General features: G+C 40.4%; 1 protein-coding gene across 1 annotated transcript; it reads left to right on the top strand.

Annotated features, from left to right (window-relative positions):
- Positions 1-25,908, top strand: YWHAE (tyrosine 3-monooxygenase/tryptophan 5-monooxygenase activation protein epsilon). Its single transcript, XM_075719515.1, has 6 exons — positions 1-163; positions 12,987-13,186; positions 18,777-18,883; positions 19,733-19,939; positions 20,744-20,880; positions 24,992-25,908. The coding sequence occupies exons 1-6, from the start codon at positions 100-102 to the stop codon at positions 25,042-25,044; spliced, it is 768 nt and encodes a 255-aa protein (XP_075575630.1). The 5' UTR covers positions 1-99; the 3' UTR covers positions 25,045-25,908.

The raw sequence follows: 25,908 nt of genomic DNA, 5'->3' as shown, positions 1-25,908 counted from the left end.
TTTGCCCGGAGAGCAGCGAGCTGGTAGCCGCTGAGCCCCCCAGACCCATCGGCTTCCATCCACCCCGTGCAGTCCCCGACGCCGCCCCGCCTGCAGGACATGGACGATCGGGAGGATCTCGTCTATCAGGCCAAGTTGGCTGAGCAGGCTGAGCGCTACGATGGTGAGCGCTGGCTAGGAAGGCCGTGCAAGGCCAAGGGGAGAGGGAGGGAGGGAGCGGTCACAAAATGGCGGCTGGGCGGGGGAGGGGGGGCAGGGGCGGAGGAGGGGGGCACAGACAAAATGGCGACTGGGAGCGCCCCGAGGGGCCGGTGGAGCTGGGGATGGGGGGCCTGAACGAGTGGGTGGCTTGGGCCTGGGCGGGGCCCGGTTCGGGGGGCGGTGGCGGCAGAAGCCGGGAATAAAATGGCGGCCGCGAAGGGCGAGTCCCGGGGGGCGCAGGGGAGCCGCCCCCGCCTCGGGGGGCTCGACAAAGAGACCCCACTACCCCTCATCGTACCTCTGACCGGCGCGGCTTGAGGTGGTTCTGTTCGGCCCGGGCCTTGCTTACCTTCGGGCCGGGCCTCGCGGAGCTCGGCAGCGTGGGGCTGAGGTCGGCTCGCCGCAGACAACGCCCAGTGCCGTGCTCTCCGGAAGGTGGGTGCCCGGCTCTCTTGGCCCCTCGGGAGGCGATGCTGGGGAGAGGCTTGCTCGCCGTATTGGGTCCCGGGGGAGGGGGCTAGTGCTTTTCTTATTTTTCCCTTGCCTTCGGTTGGAGATACTGCTGCCCCTGGCAAACCCAGAGAGAGCGAGCCCTCACCCTGGAGGGATCGAGTACATAATACTTCATTGCCTAAAGAAAATGCATATGCTTTCATTATGTGGTAGAAATTATTACAGATAATTTTAGTTTTCCAGCATCGTCTTTTCATCCTTTTTCCCCTGTAAGTTTGTGCGCTATGCCTGATCATTTTATATCTTGGGGGAAAAGTGGTAGAGGGGAGGAACTGGCAAGCCTGGATGATGTCTCTTGCCCCAGAAATGTCTGTCTTGCAACTGTTTCTTTAAACGTATTTTCTTTGCATGTAATAGAAAGGGCCTTTAATTTTCTTGATGGTGTTACTCTTCTGGGACTGTTACTTTTGCCCTAAGACCTTATGTTTATTCATTTAAAGTGAAATAAATACCCTTGTATGTAAAAAGTGTGGATGCAGTTACACTTCATTCAGAGGTAGGAAGACACTCCAAATACTTTCTGTTTATAATTTTCATAGGCAACATGACCAAATTCTTGCCAAATGACATATTTTTACTGAGTTACGTTTAGAAAGCTTCTGATAGCACTATTGCAAAACATCTGAAAAATGTATATTTTGGCGAGGAAAATAAAAACAACAACAAAAAGGAAGGCCTAAATAAGACTCCCTTCTGTGACCATTCTGGTAGGCAGATGGGGTAGAACTAAGAATTTCATCAAGAGGAGTCAAACAGTTTCCACAATAACTGTAAGGACTTAGAGGGGGAAAAAAAAATGCCCCCCTGAAAAAACAGATATTGGGATACAAATTAATGGACTTGGGCAGAGCAAAGCATGCAATTCCATATTCCACAGTAAGTGTGCAACTTCTGCTGGGGGTTTTCATTTTTTTCCAGTATCTTATTGCCTACACTAAAGGGTGTGAGGTGGGAAAATGCATTTCCTTCCCTTCCCCCTGTCCCAATTCCAGCAGCATTTCTGGATTTGGTTTGGCAAGTAGGGAGGAAAGGGTTCTCCACCTGGTATGGATGAGTCAGTGCAACTGAAAGTGTTGGCTTTGGTTTGAGTGGAAACCCAAGTTGGATGCTTGGCCAACATCCTGGAGGATTCATCAGCTTTGGGAGCTTTTGAGGCATGACTGTCATTTTGGTGTTTTAAAGTCAGCGGTAAATCAGTTCTTTAGAAAGTAATCAGATTCTACCCCATTGTAGAGATCTGCAATGCAAAGCAATCAGCCTTCCTGTCAGCTAATAAAAATTGATTAGTAGGGGTTGCCTTGGTGCAGCATTTCCCTCGGTGGACTTTCTGTTCTGCTAGTATTGTGGAAGTTTGCAAAACAAGCTGGCTAGGTCAAAATGTAAAAGACTTCTTATGCTATATGGCTTCTGAATGGTAATGAGACTATTATCATTTAGGAGGGAACACTAAACTTAAAAGTTGTCATGTTTAAATCAATGCTGTGGTTCTTAGACTTCCGAAGTTTGTTGGAATCAAATTGGGTAAACAAATTTAAGGTGCACCCTCTAATTCTGCTAGCTGTTCTAAATGGATCTTCATATGTCTCATGTTCCATGGCGTGGAAGAATATGTACTGTAGATACTGTTTTAGTATCTAATTCTGTATTCTTGTTCAGGTGAAATAATTAAACATTATTGGCATAATTTGTTCTTGTTTATATGAAATACTGCAGTTCTGCCAAGATCATAGCTGAGACTGCTAAATAATTCTGTGAACAAAATTGTTTGGGAAGCAGTATGGTGGAAGTGTAAGTTACTCTTAATTTTGCTCTTCAGTTTGATCTTTGAGTTGTGATCATAAGGTCACAGTTATTAATTGGTACAGATAAAATGGTGTGATGGTAAGTACTGTCTAAAAATACATGGAATACAAATCTCTTGTGTAACTTGAATGAGTGTGAAATGACAATTTTTTGTGTTTCATGTTAGGGTAGTGTTAAGTTCTGTCCCATCTTCTTTCTCCTTGAGGCTTGAAAAGAGTCATGTGTGGTGGGTTGTTTTTTATGTATGGTTGATGGCATTTATAGCAGCACTTATGGTGGGCATCTAACTGTAGCTTCTTTGGTGTTACTTACCTGACCCACTTACAGAATTTGTGAAGTCTTGGAAGCTGTACTTGTGAATTGTTGGAAATCTAGTCCTGTATCTGTACCGTCCTCAGTATGTTGGCCCAGATTAAGGGGACAACTTTCTAGGTACTTTCGCAGTGTAAGTAGCAGTTAAGCCCTGATCTCTAGAGATATTAAGAGATTTGGGTGTCTGACTGTCTTCACAGATCTGCTTAGGCATGTCATGACCAATCACAAAATGCCAGGATGCTTACTTAGAATACAGGAAGCTTTCTGAGAAATCTCACTTACTGCTGTTTCTTCAAAGACTATTATTAATAGAATAATGTATAACTATATATTGTCTTTTTTTGAAAACAGTTGGAGTAGGTAACACTGTGTGGGTTTGAAATTACCTTACTAATAATTGAGTTCTTTATATCATGAGAATGTGTGTATCTGCATTCCCGTACACTGCTACTGAATGTCAAAACCGATTCTTCATTGTGGAAGCTAGGTAACATCTTTCTTTTAATCGGGTGAGAAATGTGCTATGACACAAGGTAGACTGTAAGCAGATACTTAAACTCTAAATGGCAGTTTTGTACTATGGGTCTTGAAGTATATGACTTGAAATTCACGTATGGTATAACTTAGGTGAGATGAAATAGGTTTTTTTGTTTCTTTCTTAGTACCTGTACCTTCACCTGTTATCTGGTTTGGGGGAGGGGGGAGAGAGGATGACACACAGCTATTTGACAGCCCTCCTGAATCCCAGTACAGCAAGCTAACAGCTGACTCCTCTGTTCTTATAAATTGTCTATCAGGGAAATGTGTCTTTATTATGAAGGCAGTAAGATGTGCAGCAGTGGACTCAAATCAAGATTTGAACCTGTTTTAGAAAAAATTGTCTCATAGTAAGAAGTCTTGAGCTTTTCAGCTTAATGAAGAATCAATCAATAAGCTAAGTCACAAACTCTAATTTAAGTTGCATATTAATTTCAGTTTGCAGAGGACCTGTCTCTTTCAAGCAAGTGTCAAGCATGCTGAAGTGTTTTGTGGTTTGTGTTGGTTTTTTGTTTTTTTTTTTCCCTTCCCCCCACATTAATGGTTACTACTTAACACCTGTCTGTCAAAGATCTTACTGTTCTGGTGATGTGGGGTATGACTGCTGTCTTTGTCTCTGAATTGGGTAGATGTGAAAGTTCTAAAAGGCAGAAAAATCTCGGCATATCCCTAAGAAATGTAGGAATCTAAGAAGTATAGCTAGAGTGTGGTCAAGACAATGTTGGAGGAATTAGATTGTTAATTTTAAGTGATAATTGTTTACATACTGGGCCATAAAAATTAACTTCTGATCATGAACAATTGTTTGAGAGAGGGCCTTTTTCTATAATGGCCTTCTTGAACCTCCTGAGGTACCAAGAGCAACCAAAGGAGACAACCTGTACAACAGATGGTTTGGTTCTCTGCAAGGAGTCCAGAAGTGGAGTTGGTGTCCATTAAGTTACTTGAGTACTGTATTAGAAGATTACTTAGTAGCAGATCTCAATCAAGCAGAGAAATGTACGATAAGACTCAGTCTTTAGATTTGCCTGTGTTTGTTTTCAAACTAAAATTTTTGTTAAAAATACTGGAGAAACTCTCTTACTTAGTAAAGCATATGTTTACAGCTTGAAGAGATGATAGTGATGACTTAAAAATCATGTTCTTGTTGCAAGAAAGACTTGTGATAGTCTATAGGCTTGGTTATGCAGGAAATACCACTGTTGCTTGGATAATTTGGCCTTAACCCATCTATCTCTTTGAGCACGTAAAAGTATGCTTTGTAGAACTGTATATTGCAGAGTCATGCAATCAAATGTTGGAAGTGTCTTGGCTGTACCAGCTGTTATAAACCTTATACAAGGAAAAGCGGTATAACTTGCTGCTTTCTTCACAAAATCATAGTCAAAGCCACTGTGCAGGGTGAATATTCTTTGGTATTTTTTCCCCCCCTCTGCCTGCTGGTTGTCTTAACTTCTGGGAATATAGTTGTTAGGTTCTTATGCTCATTTGTATAAAACTTGTACATTGTGGTAAGTGTGGCATGCTCTAGATAGGCAGCTTGAGATAGGATTATCAATTTTTAGTACCTTAGTAGTTGCACCCTGCTTTTAATTGCCTATCATAATCTATTCTGAGTGCTTCAAGCACATGAAGACCTTTGAAGAAAAATTGCAAAAATTTATGTAGTTTGTAAGGGTAAATGTTGTGTGCATTTTATGCTTTTAGAAACTAAAGGTGCAGTGCTGCAAAGTGAGGTGAGCTAATCTGACAACTCACTGTTGAAAGAGGGATGTCCTCTCTTCCCTGGCTATTGCTCTTGTTTACTTGGGTTCTAGTCTGACCCTTAGAGCCAGTTCAGTTTTCTAAATCATAAGCAAGATTATTCCCCCCCCCCCCCCCCCCCAGTAGTTGTTTTCTGAGCTGGTGACCTGAATCAGGCACTTGAGAGGTCAAAGAAGTGTTGAGTTGGCATGACAGAATTGATAGGAATAGAGGGGAAAGCCACCCACCCACCTCCCTGCAAGCTGCTGGACTGGTTTAGTCATCTCTTAAGTCTTACTTGCCAAATGCAGGATTTCTTAAGAGAACCAAAAAATCTAATGCGGGCAGTGTAATAGTGTGTTCAAAGGAAGGGTTCCTAATGGATGAAAAGATGAGCCGTACCTTTGCTTGGCTTGAATTTGGAGCTGATTATTGTAGTTGAATAGGATGGTGCCCAGTGATGCCAGGTGGAGGCCTGCAGTTCTAGGGAAATGCAGTCTATGGGCATTAATCTTCATAGTTACACTCATCACTTAATGAAGAAAATATGCTTGTCTTCAGCTCTTTTTTGTCTTTGTGTGTGTTTGTAGCAGTTTGCTGCTGCTACTACTAAGTTAGTACTTAGTATTTGCTTCCATTTTTCTGGATCACTCAGAAATGTGAGTATGCTTCCCAGCACAGATCACTGTGTGACTCCACTTGCGATCTTTCTCCATTCTGAACACTTGAGTCTTACATTGATACCCTGTTTCCTGTCTTTCAGTCAAGTGTTTATCCCTGTGAGGACTTTCCTTCCTCTCCCATGGCAGTTGAGTTCCTTAAAGAATCTTGGGTGAGGGACCCTGTCAAATACCTTTGGGAAATCCAGGTAGACTATATCAATCATGTCTTCCTTGTCCTTATGCTTGACTCGTTCAAAGCATCACAGTAGATTTGTGAGGCATTACTTGCATTTATGGAAGGCCATGCTCTACAATACAGTGTTGATGCATATATCCACTCAGTCAGGGTTGGTGTTTTTTTTAATGTAATTCCTGTGAACTTGACCCCTTGTGAGTGTTAGGTCAATGCGTCTGTAGTTCCTCTTGAGTGTCGGCTGGAACTCTTCTTAAAAATTGACATGGTATTAGTCACTGTGTGTTTGCTGCTGCTGCTGAAGCCTTAACTGAGAGATTACACACCACAGTTTAGGATCAGATACTTTATTTTGAGTTCTTGTGGTTGTTACTGATGGTCTTTTGTTCATTCTTAGAATGAACGAGTACAAGACTAGTACTGAGTCTTCTCTGAATACTGGTTATGGCGCACGATCGTCTGTGGTGAACACTTGTTTTTTCTGCTGTATCCTTCACATTCTCACATCACACTGGATGCTCGTTTGCAGCTTTTAGCTCATGAAATGCTGAAATAGATACTGAGCAGCAGCTTGGAAGCTTGAAGATCTTGGTCTGCTTTATTCCTCTTAGATAAGGGACTTAGGACTAAATTTAAAACACAACTTCTGGAGTGCTGTGCTTCTGCTACTATGAATTTCATAGTATTTAAGAATGCTATCTTCTGGGTTTTCCTCAGGTTCATTTTGATTTAAGCCTTCAGTATGATGATCATCAAGTCATCTCCATCCTACCTTTACTCAGCAAGCTCTTTTTCTGTTCTTATTTAACAAGCTTTCTCACTTAAGTAGTTCCTCTTTCGGAAGTTAAGCACACCACTGATAGTTTTTCTATCTCTGGTTTTTACTGTGGTAATGTTGAACCAGTGTGTGCTGTGGCAAGGGTTAGTTACTTCAGCAGTAAGGTTGGAGTAGATTCTGTGTATTGTTAAAAATCAGATTAGGAGTGCCCTGTTGTATGCTTTTAACTAGATGCTTCATAAACAAAAAAATCGGACCACTGTAGCATCATGCTTAGCGTGAGACTTAAGCACTGTATGATACCTGAACTCTAGTTGGAAATACTGTAGTTTTACCCCAACAGATTAAATAAGATAATAAGTGCATTGACCCTTGTTTAGGCCAAGTAGTTTCCTGTTACAAGCACAAACTTTGGTAGAACTGTCAGATAGTGATGTTTGATACATGGTATTGCTCCTTTGGTATGGTCTACTGTTTCTTAAGTTTTGTATCCTATATTGGGAAGGTTTTTAGTCTTTCCACTAAACTTGATGTACATCATCTGGTTCCGTATGCCCTTACACAGGGACATTCCAGTTCCCCTGAGTTGCTTGGATTTCTAGACTTGGAGAAGCAAAAAATCCTGAAGTTTCTCATCTTTATCTGATAGAGGTATTCATTATTTTGTGACCTAGTAAGTTTTGTTATCACCTGTGCCCTTTGTACAAATTCTGTGGGATAGGCTCCTAGTCGGCGGTTATCAAACATACGCTTTTCAACACTTCTGAACTTCCCCATTACTTTAGCTTAGAGTAAGGCATAATCTTTGTCTTTCATATTAAAACAAAAAAACCCCAATCCCAAACCATGTACCAGCCTGTTTTAAAAATCTTTCGTAGGTAGCACTCGGTGTAGTGGCAACCACTGTCCAAATCCTTTGTTTTACAAGCTACGCATATGTGTCCCTACTGTTACTCTGCAGTGGCTGGAGGCGAGTCAGCAATGTTTGCAATGAGGAGCCAAGCATCTTAATCGTAGTAGAATGTAGGAACTTAAAAAATGGCATGTGCGCTATTATAGTTTTGTAGTATCTTAGGCAGTTGTTTTGAGTTTCAGCTAAATGCCTTTTTTCCGTAAGAATATACAAACCTGATCAGACCAAATGTCTATTTATTATATTTCTTACAACAACCAACAGCAAATGCCTGGGGAAGGATATAAATCTAGGGCAAGCATGCCATTCTCCAGAATATTCCCCTATCCTTCCACATTTTACGCTTTTGGGATTTCCTGCTCTGATGGTGGCATAACTTGACAGTAGCATAATAAGGTGATGGCCACAATCAACTGAAAGGCTGGAACTTAACCACTTAAACTACAATCTCTGTCTTTTTGAATCTGCATAACACTAATTTTTCTATAGTGCAGTGTAAGCATCTCCAGATTGTGTATGCAATGAGTTGTTATTAATGCAGTAATCCTTCTTACTGAAATGTAATCTCAGACTTGTGTTTTGTCTTGAATGGTCTCTGAGCTTTTCACCTCCTTGCGGAATCTTCCAGATAGGTAAAGCTGCACTTAGAATATAAAATACTTGTTCTGATGGCAGGCATATATGGCTTTATTTTTGCATAGAATTAGTTTTCTGTTGGACAAGATACAGATATGCTGTCCTCTTGCTTCTGTATTGCCCGAGTTCTTAAGATTATTCATCAGGCTTAAAATTTCAGGGCTGAATTATGGCTTTACTGTGGAAGACCAATGTATATGTACAATATTACTCTGTCTTGTTGAAATACCAGCCCAGATTTTTGTATTGTAAGTAAAATGGGGCTCTTTACTAAACTAGAAACCTTTTTCTCCAAGAGCTTTGTGGGTAGGCTGATAAACCTTTTCTCTTTGCGTAAGACACTTGTTTATGGGTGGGATTTTAATCTGTGATTGTGTATTTAACTAGTAACAGGGTTAAGCTTTTTGAAGAGAAGACCTTTCAGTTCCCTTCATCAGTGTATTAAGAGAGGCTGTGTACCTAGTCTGAAGAGTTGGTGAAGCTTGAGGGTTTTGTGCTTCAGCACAAATGAAGAAAACCTCAGGTGCTACCCCCAACTTATTCTTGATGGCTGTCACTTGGCAAAAAGTCTGTTTGGCTTGTTAACAACTTATGGTTATAAAAATCTTGGGGTGACCAGGCCTGTTTTCTGGTAGTAGTTCTGAGCAGTTGGTGAAGCTTGAGGGTTTTGTGCTTCAGCACAAATGAAGAAAACCTCAGGTGCTACCCCCAACTTATTCTTGATGGCTGTCACTTGGCAAAAAGTCTGTTTGGCTTGTTAACAACTTATGGTTATAAAAATCTTGGGGTGACCAGGCCTGTTTTCTGGTAGTAGTTCTGAGCAGTTGATGTTTCTTTTGGCACCATTGTTTCTGCGGTTACAGTGGTTCTACAAGATGATAGCTCATGACCTTCACTGAAGACTGAAGAGATCCAACAGGGCTAATATGTACTGACAGAGGCTGTGCTTCTTTGTAAGACTGGGTCTTAGGTATGCCTCTGTAGAAGCTATTGCTCAGCTTAAATTTGATTTGTCCTCCAGTGCACAGAGATGTTGGACCTCTGTTTCAAGGGGTTGTAAATGTTTAGGCTAGCAATGGATAAAATCCTGCAGAAGCTAAGCAATTGATTAAATTTGTAAAGATAGGTTTGAGTGTGCTCTGAGAATCAGTTACTCATTTACAAGGAACAGCAAGTTTTGGGTGTAGTTTTTTCTTTTAAATTTCCAGGTTAGACAAATCTGCTTCTAGGGAAGGGATTGTGAAGGAAACCTGTAGTACAGTTGATAAAACTTGCCCACTTTTTTTTCCCCAGTTGTTGCAATTTCCTGATTCAAGCCAGAAGATCTTGGGAACTGTTACTGTACATGTTTCTTACCTCCACACTTTTGGAGTAATTATTACATGCGTATCATTGTTTATTCACACATATCTAATAGTTATTTTATTTCATCAAGAAGCAAGATTTCTATAGAAGTGTTAGTACATCCCTTAGTATGACTGAAATGCTCTGTAGCTACTTAATCCCAATTGGTAAAGCACAGAAGAATATACACTCTGTTTTAAAGAAAAGCTAGATCTTCTGTAATCTGCAGGTTGCAGTATGACTGCTAGAGACTACTAGTAGGGTGTACAAGGTTGCAAGTGTAATTGAAAAAGACACGGTGTACTTCAGAAACTCTGCCAGTTCCAGAGAAGGTATTAGTGTTACTCAGTTTCCTCTGGCTTTCATAACTTCAGAGAAGATCTAATGGGACAAATTTAATATGATCTTGGTTAGTTAAGCTTGCCACATAGCTAAACCCATGCATGTTTGATTAAAGCATAATGATCGTACTGGGTCAGACCAAAGATATTCAGAGTGATGATGGATGCCTGGGAATGAGCATCATAGATGAATAGTATGGCATGACTACCCCCTCCTTTTTCTGCACTTTAACTTAGTTGTATTCACATAGAGGAGATCTCTTCAGCTCATGAACTTCTACGACTAATGGTTGAAGGAAGGACTATGCATTCACAAATACAGGTTAACTTCTTAAGCTGCAGATGTAGTGCAGTTTCAATTACTCCCCTTATCTGAGGGCAGTTAAACATTAAGCTTAAAGACAAGCCCTGCATTTCTTGCTGGAGCTTGGCAAAGGTACCCAAGCAGCAGAGACTGCAAGTCTTAATTCCCATTTGTCACCTTTGTTCACAAAGATTAAGTCAGTCATGTTATTGTCATGTTTTAAACCGGCTGGCAACTAAGCCCAACACAGCTGCTTGCTCAGTTCCTCCCACTATGGGATGGGGGAAAGAATCAGAAGAGTAAAAGTGAAAACACTTGTGGGTTGAGATAAAGACAGTTTAATAAGTAAAGCAAAAGCCGCGCACGCAAGCAAAGCAAAACAGGGAAGTCATTCGCTACTTCCCATCGGCGGGCAGGTGTTCAGCCATCTCCAGGAAAGCAGGGCGCCATCACGCGTAACGGTGACTTGGGAAGACAAGCGCCATCACTCCGAACATCCCCCCTTTCCTCCTTCTTCCCTCTCCGAACATCCCCCCTTTCCTCCTTCCCCCAGCTTTGTATGCTGTGCGTGATGTCATACGGTGTGGAATATCCCTTGGGTCAGTTGGGGCCAGCTGTCCCGGCTGTGTCCCCTCCCAGTTTCTTGTGCACCCCCAGGCTGCTCGCTGGTGGGGTGGGATGAGAAGCAGAAAAGGCCTTGGCTCTGTGTGAGCACTGCCCAGCAGTAACTAAACCATCCCTGGGTTATCAATGCTGTTTCCGGCACAAATCCAAAACACAGCCCCATACTGGCTACTGTGAAGAAAATTAACTCTATCCCAGCCAAAACCAGTACAGTTATCTTGGGCATAGCTCTGCTGGTTTAGGAAACTTCAAAATACGAGCTTTGAAGTAAATGTGTATAGATGGTAGGGTCGTCCTTCAGGAAATAAGCCATAGTGCTTGCATTATTTAAGTTGTATATTGTAACTATATCATTGCCTTTAGCTTAAATCACAAGACTGCATGCTTATGTTAATGTTAACTGTATGTATGTGGAGTGTTTCAGGGCAACTCTTGAAGCCTGCAGCAGAAACAGTTCACCATTTTGCAGTAGTAGGGTGGTGGTTTGTAAAAGTTTTATCAAATCCTTGGTGGATTTTTTTGTTAACTTTCTGTGATTTGGAGAAGCGAAACCTACTGGTAGAGGTAGGGAATTTTTTTCCACTTCTGGTAGGAATAGAGCCAGTATAAAATTTTGTCCCACACATGTGGAGACCTGTTGGAGACTGATAACATTGTTCCTGCCAGGGAAAAAGATTGAGCCTACAGTTTCCATTGCTGAAATAGCTTATGCTTGTTAAGATTGTGAGTTTTGGCACCCGAGGAAAAAAATTGACAGTTAAGCTTCATTAGTTTCCCGTTGCTTGTGCTGCCATGACACAGCAGAACATAAGGAGATAAAATGATGGGGGAGGGATGATGAGTGGGTAAGGTAGATAGGCCACAGAACAGTAAAGCAGCATGTTATGGGAGGCATAGCCTGATCATCATCATGCTCTTGGCAGAAGCTAAATATGTTGGAGTCAACCTTAAGGGCCTTTTCCAACCTAAATGATTCTGTGTCATTCTAGTGTCCCTCTACCTGGCAGACAGCTATGAAACAGTTGTCCTCCTGAGTAGATGGGATAGTTGGGGCTTAGTCTCATTCATTAATGGTCTTGTTTTCTGTTTGTGGGATTCTCACTAGTTCTAGAAGCTGGAAGGTAAATGGTGAATGAACTGAAGCACTGTGTGGCAGGGCAAAACCTATGATTCTTGGATGTCTTGTACTAGGCTCTCAATTAGTGTATATTTAACATTTTCAGCTTTTATTTTTCTAATATGTCAGAAGCAATCATAATGTGGTTAGGTAATGAAAGGATTATAACCTTCTTTAAGTAGTTCAAGCTTTTGCTTCCACTTGAGTGTAGGAAGGCTATATTTAGTAATAATTTTTTTTAACCTCAGGTTTAGAAGCACTTTTCAGAAGGTTTAAACTATAAATATTAATTGTGTGTTACTTTTCAGTGTAAATAGCTGCTTGGCATGGGTGGATATGGTTGCTTTGGTTATCCTCAGGATGACTTTTTTTGTTACTTTTCCAAGCACCTAATTTTTCTTTTGGTGGTTTCCTCTTGGAACTTTGACTTGCTTCCCTAATAACAGTACTTAGACTTCTCTACATCTATTCAAATCTGGATCTTATTTTTTGGTTAATTACCAGATTACACTGTATTCCAGCTGACAAATCAGTGGAGTATTCTGTAATTCTTCAGTTTATCCTTACTGTGCTGAAAGCTAGCTTACATTTGCTCACGCTTTTCTCACAATTCACTGCCTTTTCTGAAGCACTTTGAAGAACACACATTCCTGTAGGACTGTACTGATGACTATTATCCACTGAAAAACGTGTTTGGTGCTAATGCTAAATCCTTTTTTGTTTGTCTTTGAATAATTTTTTTTGGAACCCTTGTCAAATGCATTTAAAAGAACATCAGATACTTCCTTTGTGTACATGCTCATTGATTTGTTTGGAACGCTCCAGTATAAAAGTGAGGAATAACTGTGTGTGAAAGGAGGAGGGAGCCTATTTTCATAAGCTATCATTAACATACAACTTCTGTTGGATGGTTTGAAAGATGCTTTATCTATGAGAATAATTGTCTGACCTTTTCCTCCTAGAAATGGTTGAATCAATGAAGAAAGTGGCTGGAATGGATGTGGAATTGACAGTGGAAGAAAGAAACCTGCTTTCTGTTGCATATAAAAACGTGATCGGAGCCAGAAGAGCTTCCTGGAGAATAATCAGCAGCATTGAACAGAAAGAAGAAAACAAAGGTGGAGAAGATAAATTAAAAATGATTCGGGAATATCGGCAAATGGTAAGATGTAGTTGGTGGTGTGGCATAATGCCATTTAGCTAAGGTTCAGTTTTGTTATCCTTGCCATAAACTGTCCTGGTATTCTAGATTGCCTGCAGTGTGGTGAGCTGTAATAAGGTGACAGTCTTGAAAGGATGAAGTTTGTTCCTTGTCTGGAGAATAAATATAATTGGTGAAGGGGAGAGGTTGGGTGTTTTTATGTAAACACTCAAAAGGGAAGTAGAATCAAAGGAGAAAGGGAGGGCTTTTCCTTCAGTGCATCTACATATCTGCTAAGTATTTGAACAGTGCTGGCACTTTGTTTCTTCCCTACTTACTCAGGTGTGAGGCTGCACATGCTCAGGAGGCCTTACTCTTTCCTCCAACCTGACTTAATCCCAGGCAACTGTTTTTTTGAAAATTAACCATGTCAAAGGAGGTGTTTGGCTGTTAAGCTTATACTTCTGATAAAAGTTGCTTTGGATTGTACAGATTTTGACACTTGGTGCTACTGCAGTACTCTGTCCTACAGAGTTCAAAATATTAACGCTGGTTGAAATGCCAGTGGGGAGGAATCTTCAGTTTTGTTCTTGGCATAAAGGCAGGCAGTGTAAGCCAAATGGCCACTTTTCTTTGACTCCTTTACCTTGTCTTTTATCACTGTGATAGTTGCATTTCATGTACATTGGCCTTGTTTTGCTACTTTTTCCCCCCGAGATGGAAACTTGGCAGGAGTTGTTTTAAATTAAGTGCTTAGCAGTTGGGTAACAGTGAAGAACAGTTGCCTAGTTAGTCTTGTACAATTGAACTGGCAGACCTATTATTAGCTCAGACAGCTATGCCTGTGTTGAAATGAGTGCTGAGATAGTATGGCTTCTCTGACAGCATCTAGTTCTTTAAAAATACAGATTTTTAATTTTTTTTTTTTTTGTCCCTAAGCTGGTCAGTTACACTTATAGCTGATAAAGCACTCCATATTTCTGGGGATAGGGGATGTTAAGATGTCATGGTCATCTCAGTTGTGAAACTTGCATGTGTAGTAACCTCTAGGGCCTTGCTATTTTCTCTCTCTTGAGAGGGGAAAAAAATGATGCACATAACTTCATGCTGAGTCTAGTCAGTCTGTGCAACTTTACCTAAAATGGAGAACTTGGAGCAAGCTTTGTCATTGGTAACTAATGAAACCTTCAGCTATTAGAACAGTGAGTTGTTGTGTCCCCCCTCTTCCTTAAATGATCGTTTAGCACGGAGCAGGCGTGCTCCTGTACTATTTAAATCCCATGTTTCTGCAGAGATTTAACCTCCATTATTTGAGGACAAGTGCCTCCACATGGCTCAGATCTTCACTTCCAGAGAAACAGCGGAGTCTGTTATATCACCTGGCACTGATTCATATACCACCAATGGAAATGATGTTGGCTTGGAAATGTTTTCTCAGGAATGGCTCTGGACTACTTTCTGTTGACTCGCAGGGTTTCTGTTGCTCCATGGAATTGTTAAAGTTGTGAGTTTCTAATTTTATGCTGGCGTGCTGATGGGATGAGGCTTTGCCAGTTACATACAGTCCCAAATACCATTTCTTGATGTGTGTCTAAAATCTAACAGAACATGTAAAATAAAGACAATAGCTGTCTGATGATTGTTTAAATTTGTCTTAGACTGTGTGCTTCCAGTACTTTTCGCACAATGTTTTGTGCGTGGTTACTATCTTCTGCCAAAGATCCTTTAATCGTGAAAAGACTTGTTTTTGACAGGACTGTTAAAAAAAAAAAAAAAAGGCGTTCTGCATCTGTAAAGAGAGCAAGTACCATGCAGAACAGACTGGTGTGCAAGAAATAAATGTATGTAGTCCTTGAGGTATCTGTCAAGAGAGAGAGGCCACGTGAAGTGCAGTGCCATGCCAACAGTATCTTCAGCTGTTAAATCCTTAAAGGGAATAGCTATCACAGTTCTTTAGGCGGAAGAGTGCTGTGGAGAACTGTAATGTAGTTCTGTGCTGGAGAAAGACCAGATGTGTCTACTCAACTCTAGCCTGAGTTTTCCAGGGGGCTTCTAGGTGTCTGTAGCTGAAGACGAAGTCCTGTTTGTGGCTGTTGGGAGACTTACTATGAGTTACCATCTGCTATAAGGAGAGTGTTAACGGGTTTGGCAAGATGGCATGGGAGCAGTAAGGGCCTGAAGAACATGCTTCCCACTGTTGCTTGCTGGAACAGTAGCACAGCTGCCCTGTTGTCATGCTCAGTGCTTCTCTGAACAGTTAAGGTCCAGTACAGACTCAGCAGAGTTCTGGTTATTATGCTGCCTTGTCAACAAATAACTGTGGCATTTTTTAGAGTAAGTTCAGTGTTGTTGGGAGACCATTCCCAGGCTTGAAAGGAAGGAAAAAAAATGTGACACACATTGTCTGGGGACTGACAGGCCAAGTTTAAAGCACTGGGGAGTTGGAGAGAACCAGCATCTAGAAAAACACACCTCTCGCCTACCATCAGAACCAGGTGTGACCTTGCTTAGCTATAGAGTGCTGCTCAGGCTGAAATGGAAGATATAGTTTGTGTGAAAGTATTTATTTGAGGGTTTTGGTCTACATAAGTATTTATTATAATTTAGCACATGGCTCTTAAAAATGTTTGGAGTTTGTTTGAGCTACTAGCCAGCATGACTTGGGGCAGAACTCAAGGGATGATGGTGTTGTCAGAGTAGGGCCAGGCTGGTTTTGTCTTGAGGCATACAGTAGGCAACACTGAGAGATGGTGGAAGATGCCAGGCTGTGCCTTTGCCCAAGCCACTTAAGATAAATGTAGCAAAACACATACATAGCCATGGGGGAAAATGCCACTTACGTCCTCTGTAGAGAGGCTGCTTTTCTGGGTCCTGTGGCCATTTGGATACACAGAAGTGGAGCTCCTGGCTTTCTTGTCTGACTGCATCTCATAGATGAGAACACACTGAAGCTTGGGTTCTTTGTCCTGGAGAGGATGAAGTGGTTTATGTCTGCATATAATGCAGCTCACTTCCCTGTGGTAGAACCAAATTTCTTCCCCAGTAGCATAGGACAAGTATTCACCTTCCTCTTCCTGGTCTGTGCTTGTGGCATATGAGAGTGTGTGTTTCTAGTGCTCTGAGTTACAACCTGGGTTGTATTCTTGGGCAGCTGCAGTGCTCTCTTCTCAGAAAGGTTAGGCTGTGAATTGGTGTAAATGTGGCTGGTCTGTTTGTTTTGGCAGGGGTGGGAGGGAGGTTACAGGCTTTAGCAACTGTTTCCTACCATTCTAGTTTCACATTGCATCTCAATTGTGAGGTGCAGTTATTTTGGGGGCTACATACTAAAACAGGTCAAAGAACTAGTACAGGCTACCCTTCCCTTGGTTCCTTCTAGTAAGTTTTCTGATTTAGAACACCAGGTAGTTTACAAGCTTTTGTATCTGCACAGCTAAGAACACAGTCTGGAATCTGATTAAGCCAGCACTACCACTAAAAGAGGGGCAGGGTGGATTGTGGGGGCTTTTACACGCTCATTGGGGTGAACAGTCTGTCTTTGCCAGTTGGAGCATGTAGTACCATATGTCGTATTTGGAGCTGGAATGGTGGTAGACCCTAAACCTACCTTTTCTGAATTCTTTGAAGAGGCTTAGTGTGGCCTCTTGTGCTAGTTTGCTGCTTTGTAGAGCTCATTGAGCCACTGTCTAGAACAGATCCTTTTCATAAAAGAGTTTTTAGGGTTTTGTTGTGGTTTTTTTTTGTATTGTTCTTAACTCAATTTGTATCAAGTCCTTTAAACTAAGCTTGGTCAGGACATTTACATTGCCCTGGACAGCAGCTGATCTCTGGTAACTTGTGTGACTGATCCTTTAAGCAAAGCTGAAAAAGGTCTGTCTGAGATGAAATAGAAGTTTGTACATGTATAGTTATTTAACAAAAGAGGATTAGAAACTGATTTAATTCTTTGCAGTTTTTCTGAAGATCTCTCTGCAAAAGAAGTCATTGAAAAAGAGGATCAAGAGGAAAGAAGTTTGCAGGAACTGACTGCTGGCCAAAGGTTTTATAGCTTTTGTAGCCCAAGAATATATGAAGTAGAATCTTCTCAAGTGACCATATTTCAGCAACTTCCTTAAACATTTGCCACATAACTTTTAAGTGTAGCATCTAACTCTTCCTCTGAATGTTAGGGCATTCTGACATTGCTTGTATATGAAATTTGCTGTAGATTAATTAAAGAAACTTCTGCAAATCTGTTAAGTCATTTTGTACAAATCGGTATGTGTATGTATGTGCCAGTTTAACATTTATTTTGGATCTATAACTTTAACAGCTTTTGAGGAGAGATGTTGTGGTTACAGACCCTAATAGTTTGGAAGCTGTATGGTGATAAAAATACTAAATGGCAAGAAAAATGCTTAAAAGAAAGAAGGAAAGAAAACTGCATGGGTGGGAGGATAGGACGAGTTAGTGGATTGAGTGGGGCTGCTCTTGTGATCCAAGACATGCAGTTACTGATAGTTTCTTGTAACTAATGTTGATGCCTCTGCTTGAAAACCTCTACTTTATAGTACGTAAAAGTAGTTGAGCCAGAGTTGTCTTCAGCTGTAGCTATGAAAGTTACTGCCAAATCATGAAAGAGCAGCAATAGGTTACTATCTGCACTTAACCAACCACTCCTACTGTGAATGACATGGGATGCTTGGAGCAGGTCTGGTTTTGGCAATGTTGATGTCAAAAGACAGTTTTTAGCTTTTTTGGGTATGCTTAGTTTCTTTGCTTTCAGATGTGAAACTTTCTGTGGTAAAACCTGACCTGATAGACCTTGCTTTATGTTCTAAATTAGAACAAATTAAGGTGATGTGACCATGTTTTCAACTTTGGCTATGAAAATCCAATATCTGGTTTTAAATAAGGCTTTGTATATTGGTTTTCTTTGGCCACAGATGTCACTTAATGTCAATGATTTCTGCTTTTTCTCTTGAGTTGCTATGCTTTGCTTTTTTTGCCTGCTTCTGAAGCTTGTATATTCTGGAGTTTGTTTTCCTCTTCTGTCTGTTTTGTGTGGCACATCTTTATTTTGTTGTGATACTCCATGATTTTTGTCTTAAGGCTCTTCTGTTAGAGCTTTGCCTCCCAAGTAGTCACTAGAAACTTCTTCTGAAGGTGCCATTTAACTCTGGGGTGGAATGGGGTTTAGCTGATCTGTATTAATTGCCTTCAAATTGTCCCCTTCACCGTTGCCACTTTTAGGGCAGCCTTCCAAGATCAAAAACTTAAGGAATTAGGAGTTGTGCAAGCCTTGCAGTAAGAAATTATATCCTGAGACAGACTTAATGCATCTGTCTAGCAAGATGTTTTCCAGGGAATTTATAATTCCATTATTCAGTTATGCATTTCATCATACATCAGTCCTTGCCTCATGTGTGTGCCAACTAATTATGCAGAACTGTTTTGCTTAATGCACCTGTGGAGCAGCTGAATTTTTTGTTGTTGTTTTTCTTCTGTCCTCCCCCTCCCTGGATTTTTATGGTATTGCCTGTTTGATAATTTGGATATCTTTGAAATAGCTCTTAGTTGAGCTAGTCTTATGTGCTAACCTTGCCTCCTCTTTCTGTTTGTTTTTTTTTAATAGGTTGAGACTGAACTGAAGTTAATCTGTTGTGACATTCTGGATGTACTGGACAAACACCTCATTCCAGCAGCTAACACTGGCGAGTCCAAGGTTTTCTATTACAAAATGTAAGTTTCTTTTTTGAGGCAAGGACCTCTTACTGTATCTGAACTAGAGACAGAAATAAAGTAGCTATACATGTATTTTCTGCCCACTCAACTGCAGTAACCTCTTGTAGAAAGAGGGCAGTTCAGTCATGTCTAAGCAATATCACTTTTTAGCTACTTCTGAGGTGTTAGTGTCCTCATCATGTGGTTTTGGATAGATGTTGTTGTTTGGAATAAGGTCATGAGAACTTAACATAAGCTGTTGTGCAGTTCTCAGATGTAAGAAACAACCGATTTATTTAATTGAGCTAATGATGTAGAGAGCTCATTCCTGCTTCAGTGTTTTCTTGCATGAGCTGTACACTCCTCATAAAGAGAATTAGGTAGACACATAACTGTCATGTAGTGTCAACTTCAAAATTGCATTATCAAGTGAAACTTGGCCTTGGAGTTTGTTCCTGTAGTCATTAGTTCGATGCATATTTTGTACTTTCTGAGGCATAGTTTAAATCTTTAAATGATCAGAGAGTGTTTCCCCTCTAGTTGAATTATCTCTGTCCTTCAGATCAAAAACTTGTCTAGTTTAGATGAGATGCAGTTGTACAGAGAAACAGCTGGGTAATAGAGAAGGTAATGCTATGATTTCGTGTGTATGCAAGAAAATAAGTGAACCCAAACTGGTTTTTATGCGTGATGGTTTAAAATTCACTTAAGCACTAATGTGCTGTTGTCTAAACAGCAATTCAGCAGTGGTGTCCTTAGTGTGTGAATATATAAACATCAGTTTCAGAACTAAGCTGTTCATTTAGTTGGCTGGTGAGGAAATAAGGACTACTGACTACTTACTGTATGCTTTGTTTCTGTTTTCAGGAAGGGGGACTACCATAGGTATCTGGCCGAGTTTGCCACAGGAAATGACAGGAAGGAGGCTGCAGAGAATAGCTTGGTGGCTTATAAAGCTGCTAGTGATATTGCAATGACAGAACTCCCGCCAACACATCCCATCCGCTTAGGACTTGCGCTCAACTTCTCTGTATTCTACTATGAAATTCTTAATTCTCCTGATCGTGCCTGCAGGTAAGTAGTGACTGGGAAGATCGAGAAAACTTAATGTGAATGCCAAACAACCCAGAAGTGCTTGCTACTTGGGTAACTGCTTTTCCTGAACAGAAACTCTGGGTTGGCGCTTTTCCTGCTAGTAGTTGATGACTTGCTCTGTTTGAGGTCAGTTCATCGGAAAGTTTTTCAATTTGGCCATTTTCTTGAGTCCAGACTCACTTGTTTATCTGGGGGTAGATCACGTATGAGAAGCAAGACTAGTGATAACCTTGGATTGATCATCTAATGGCAGTTTTAACAGCTTGCCATGTTAACTCTGCATGCCTTTATCCCACAAAAAGTGCGAGGTGATTTAGCTTGCCTCTTTTGCTGTTTTCTATTGTACAAGGTAACAGGGGTCATGTTACTGATTTCTGTGAGCATGTACAGAATTACAGTAGCTTATCTGTCTGTAGGGGTTCAGCTCATATGAGCATAAAAGTGAGGACTGAAGCAAATATTCCTGTCGTTGCAGGTTACGTAATATACTTTCTTCTAAGCTTTTAGCAGTTGTACCACAAGATGTAGAAATGTTTAATAAAACCAGTGTTCTTGAGTAAAAAGATACTGTTCTTAAGCACCCAGAGCGACTGGATTTTAAGATGGGATGTATTTGGATAAACATGCAAACACCGTTAAATAATACAAAAATTTGTTACAGAAACTATGGATGTCATGTAGCCAAACTAGAAGATAGGTGTTCGGAGGCAGAGGTTTTAAGTTTTGTGCTTCTGGATTCTGTTTAGCAATGTTTGTTAAATCTGATTTGTCCTGTGCTCATAGGTTGGCAAAAGCAGCTTTCGATGATGCTATTGCAGAACTGGATACACTGAGTGAAGAAAGCTATAAGGACTCTACACTTATCATGCAGTTGTTACGTGATAATCTGACACTATGGACTTCAGACATGCAGGGTGATGGTAAGTAAACTCTGCTTTAAAATGCTGCTGTCCCCTGATCTCTGCCCAGAAAACAGCATGGAAATGTAGATTGCTTTGGTGGTTTACTTCTGTCTTTCCTAATAATTGACCTTCCTGAACTGTTGTCCTTTCTTAACACTGGGTACGTTGATAGGGGTGACACTACCTTTTTAGAGAAGCTTTTCAACTCTCACTTGAAGGAGGGAGGTGTAGAATTAGTAACAAACTTTTTTTTGTCTTCCCACCTGGCTGTTTTAGGCATCTGTGATTATTTTAAAAGCAGTGACTTTCATTTAATTCAGCTTTGCTTTCTTATGGCTTGTCCTGTTCATCTATGGTTGTCATTCCAACCAGATGTGAATTTCCAATGCAGGAGGAAGTATTGCAGGTGCTTTAGTTCCCCTTTTTTTCAGGTCACTCAATATTTCTGTTGGCATTTTAGTGGAAGATTTACTGCCATCATACTAATCACTTCAGCTTACAGCACTTTCCATATCTTTTACTCTTCTTATGAAGAATTGAGTATGAAGAGAAGAGGAAAAAGGAAAAGGGATTCTGTAAAATACTTTGTTACCGGGGGGGGTGGGGTGGGGTGGGGAGCTTGGGGAAATCTAATATGCTATTTGAGATGTTTGAAGTACTTTTCTTTCATACTCCCCAAAATGCTAGGTTACAATGCCTGAAGTGGGCTGTTGCCAGAGCAAATACTGAATATATCCCCTGGTAGTACCAGAGGGTGGGACATTGATTGCTTCTGTTTACTAACATCTGATAACTATTTAAATTTTTAAAAGGGTGGGGTTTTTTTGGCATACTGAATGGACTTTGTCATCTTACATTTTTCCATACAATGCTAAGTATAAATTTACTCTTCTAGGTTTTTTTGAGTTATACCTTCTGTTTCACTGATTATTGATAGTGAATTAAACATTCTCTACGTAGAAAGATTAAACTTGTGGTTTTTTCTGCAAAAATCATGTCCTGGAGAGATAAGTGGAAAGAGCTGACTTTAAACTTGGAGGGGAAAAAAAAGTCAGTGCTGTTTAAAGTACATTAGGTACTTAGAAATGCACAAGTTTTGAAACAATATTGCTGCTTAACTTCAGATAAATAAATGTGTCTTAATTTTTTTGTAAGATGTTACTTGAAGCATGGCAATAGCCATGCAGCATTACTTTGGAGTACTTTATTGGTGTAGTGTCCATTTGAAGGCAATTGTAGAATCTTTCAACTTTCTACTGTTTACCTTGTTTTGTGTAGGATTGATGGGTTTGTTTTAAAGAAGTATTGTTACTTGATATGATCTGTGCAAAGAGCTAGAAGCTGAGTATTGAATGCTGCAGGTCACATTTTACACCTATTTCTTTGGGCTTTTGACAGAACTGGGAAAACTAAATGTGTGGGGTCTTGGCTCCTGGGTTACCCTGCATCCTAGTGCTTAAGTCTTGTGCAAGGGGCCACACCTTGCTTTCGTAGATGTAAGATCTAATGGTGCAGAAACATATGTATGTATCCTGGATGGATCTGTACAGACTCAGCTCTAAATACTGCAGGTATTATTAGATGCCTTCCTTGCCATGGTTAGGCATTGGAAAAAGAAATTTGTTTCCAATTCCCACAATTAAGAATGGACATTTTATTTTTTTAATGGAGCCAGATACCCTGGTGCTCTGTGGGAACACTGAGCGAGCCATTTCGGTGAAGTAACAAGACTGGATTGCTGTTGCGAGATAGTAGCATTAGAACATCTTCCAAAAGCTATCTTTATTTGCATGTGAGCTGACTAACATTTCTCATGTATCTCATATATCGTAGAAGTTCAACAAGACTATTTACAGAGGCTCTTTATGTTTCTTTTTGCATAATCTAGATTAAAATTTCTTGTTTTATAATTAGCTGCATAGCAAATAGGTATTTTTGTTCTTCCTGAAGTATTTCAGATTATCCTACTTATTGTTTATGATGCATGCCAGAAAGCTATTGATTACAAAATTTAAAATACTGCAGAACTACTTAAAATCATGGCACAGTTCTTCACGTCCACAAAAAATACAGTGTTTATGCATAATATTTAGACACAGGTGCAAAGTTAAGTTTTCTTACTTCCTCGTACCATGCGAATAGGCTGAGTGCATTTAAAACTGTTGCTTCTAGAATGCCGTATTTCCAAAACGGGTAGAGCCTTTGAAGATTGGTAAAAGTTAATAGTGGCACTGAGAGAGATCATCACAGTTACAAGTTTCCTAAGGGGCGGGGGAGACTTGAAAAGGGCTTGTTCTTTAGCATTATGCTTTCGCCTGTTTTGATTTCAGTTGTGTAGGTTGTAGGGAATGACTTTATAAAATCAGGTGTTACTCAGCTGCTACACTTTCCCATCTCATTTACTGTATCTTTTAACCATGTCATAGACAAGCTGTTTAGTTTATTTTCACGCTTGTAATGTCTTCATATGATTCCTGTTTTCCCCTTCTTTCCTGCTGTATAGATTCCTAAAGGAAAGTCCAACTGTTCATTTCCTAAAAACTCTACTTTGTAAGTCTTCGTCATGGCTTAATGAACTTTTCAGTGTCAGTTTTCTTCTGATCACTAATCATGCTTGCCTCTGTCACTCTCTTGCTGCTGATAAATTGCTTGTATGTTTGACTCCATTCCAGGGCTAAGCAATGTTCTACCAATTTGTGACCTGTTACCCCTACCCAGGTCCAATACATTTGACTAAGATCCAAAGTAACTTACATGTTTGGGAATTGAGCTGCATACCTGGGTGGATATTAAGAATATTTGGGCATGAAAAGTACTTTCATAATCGCCTGTTACAGGAGTATTTGCTTAAGTGCGTTGGCTAGAGCATGCTCAGATCTTTTAATCATCTTCCTGGGTTAGGGCCTCTGTTTTCCTCTCTTAAATGATCTGTTACGTAATTTTAAATGTAAATTTTACTGTTGTTGAATGTCAGATGTCTTGTGTTCCTAGGCCACCTCTTCTAAAATCTACCTTGTATTGTACCTGGTGATAATTCTGAATCTGGACATGCTCTGAGCAGGCATTCTGATTATATGCTGAAAGTCATTAGTCTCATTTGATTGGATTTTATTGCAAATTAATTTTTTTGAATGGGTAGGTTTTGTTTATTGCCCTTAAGAGAGTACCATCTCGCATGGTTAAGGATAATTGTAAAGAAAACATTTTTCAGTTTCTCTTACCAATTAACTTAATCGTGCATGTTTTAACAGCACTAGCTGAAGTATGTTAAACTTTTTCCTGTTGCAGTAGAAATCTGGCAAAGATGTGCAGAAGGCATTGCATGCATCTTGCCCAGGGGCAGCTGAAGTATAACCAAACACTCGCTACAAGAGTCTTTATGGATAGGCTTCCATTTCACTGCATGTCGTGGCCTGATTGAATAGGTCCAAACTAGCTGTTTTTCAAGAGAAATTAATTTCCACAAAATGTTTTCCTTTAATAACCTCAAGCCTAGGGTTTCTTGTCATGTTGGACTTGAAGTAGGGATGTTTTTTCATACTACTTTTGGTACCTTTAATAATACATGCCATCAGTGTTACTTTATAAAACTGACTGCAGTAGTTTGTTGTTGAGACTTGAGTGGACTTGGGCAGAAAAAAGTTTAATTTCTAAAAACTGTTTTGGTCTCATTTCTGTAGCTAGTGGATAGATGTCCTTAGCGCTCTGTGGAGTAGAGATGAGGTTTTTAGGAAGGTGTGGTCTGATTTAAGGATGTTGGTCTACAGCCATTCTGATGACTTTTGTCTTGGCTGTTCATCTCTTGATCAACAGGACTGATAACATGCACAGTCTCAGTTTTCAGCAGTGGTGGTTTGTTGTTTGTCCTTATGACAGAGTATGTCTTCTAATAGCCTGTGCTACAGTTCTGTATCAAATGTGATGAGGTGATTACAAGGCTTAATTTCCATGGAAATGCTTCACTCCAGAACTGGCTATATTATGAGTGCGTGCGTGTGTCATTTATGCAAGTGTGTGAGCGAGCGTGTGTACTTGCATGAAACTATTAATCTCTAGATGCTTGTTAAGTCATTCCGCAGGTCTCGTTTTCAAAAGTTAACGTCTTCCTTACTTTTAAACACTTCCATAGGTGAAGAACAGAATAAAGAAGCGCTGCAGGATGTGGAAGATGAAAACCAGTGAGACACAAAGGCCAACAAGAGAACCCATCTCTGACCACCCTTCCCCTTCCCCACAAAAACCCTCAGTGTCACTCTGAGAACCACCAAATCTGACTTTTACATTGGGTCTCAGAATTTAGGTTCCTGCCCTGTTGGGTTTCTTTATTTTTATTTTTTTTACACAGTTTAAAAGTTCTTAAAGGCAAGAGTGAATTTCTGTGGATTTTACTGGTGCCAGCTTTTAGGTTCTTTAAGACACTAACAGGACTGCGTAAAGGCTCTTTCAGCATTATTACTGTATTGTCTCCTGCCAGATGTGTTGAGATTGCCATTAGAAGTGGATGTTACACCTGAAGGCCGTTAGACTTGTAGGGGAGAGATTTGTTATGGCAAGGTAGTGCGCATGTGGTGGCATTTTTCTTTTTTTATAACTGTTAAAACTGAATTTTATACCAATGTTTAAACTTAATTGGGTGTTTTGCTTGAAGTTACAGGTTGCATTGGGGCATATATTGTAGTGGTTTTACTGTATAAAAACAAAAGTTTCCAAACTGCTGAAATGTTGCTGAAAATCATGGTGCTGGTAACAGTTCAACAATCCGTGGCTGCTCATTCTTGCCTATTCTTTACTTTTCCTCAAAGCAGGTTAGCGTTGAAGATGGCATTGATAAGCCTGCATGCGTGTTCAATATTTTTTCTTTCTCCCTCCCCTTTCCCCATCTCCCTTCGCTCGCTCAACCTCTTTTGTTCAGTATGTGTAACTTGAAGCTAATTTGTACTACTGGATATCTGACTGGAGCCACAGATACAGAATCTGTATTGTTCTTACTGAAACACAGCATGGAATTAACATTAAACTTAAATAAAACAAACCTAAATTAAAAAT

This window comes from Pelecanus crispus, chromosome 12 (genome assembly GCF_030463565.1).
Source record: "Pelecanus crispus isolate bPelCri1 chromosome 12, bPelCri1.pri, whole genome shotgun sequence".
Lineage (NCBI taxonomy): Eukaryota > Metazoa > Chordata > Aves > Pelecaniformes > Pelecanidae > Pelecanus > Pelecanus crispus.
The sequence above is the reverse complement of the archived record's forward strand: the minus strand, read 5'-3'. Positions and strand labels throughout refer to the sequence as shown.

Bases quoted from the DNA above. Each gene is read 5' to 3' on its own strand.
- YWHAE (XM_075719515.1), top strand. From the start codon at position 100: ATGGACGATCGGGAGGATCTCGTCTATCAGGCCAAGTTGGCTGAGCAG. The intron at 18,884-19,732 runs GTAAGTTTCTTT...TTCTGTTTTCAG, and splicing joins AAGGTTTTCTATTACAAAAT to GAAGGGGGACTACCATAGGT. The intron at 20,881-24,991 runs GTAAGTAAACTC...ACACTTCCATAG, and splicing joins TTCAGACATGCAGGGTGATG to GTGAAGAACAGAATAAAGAA.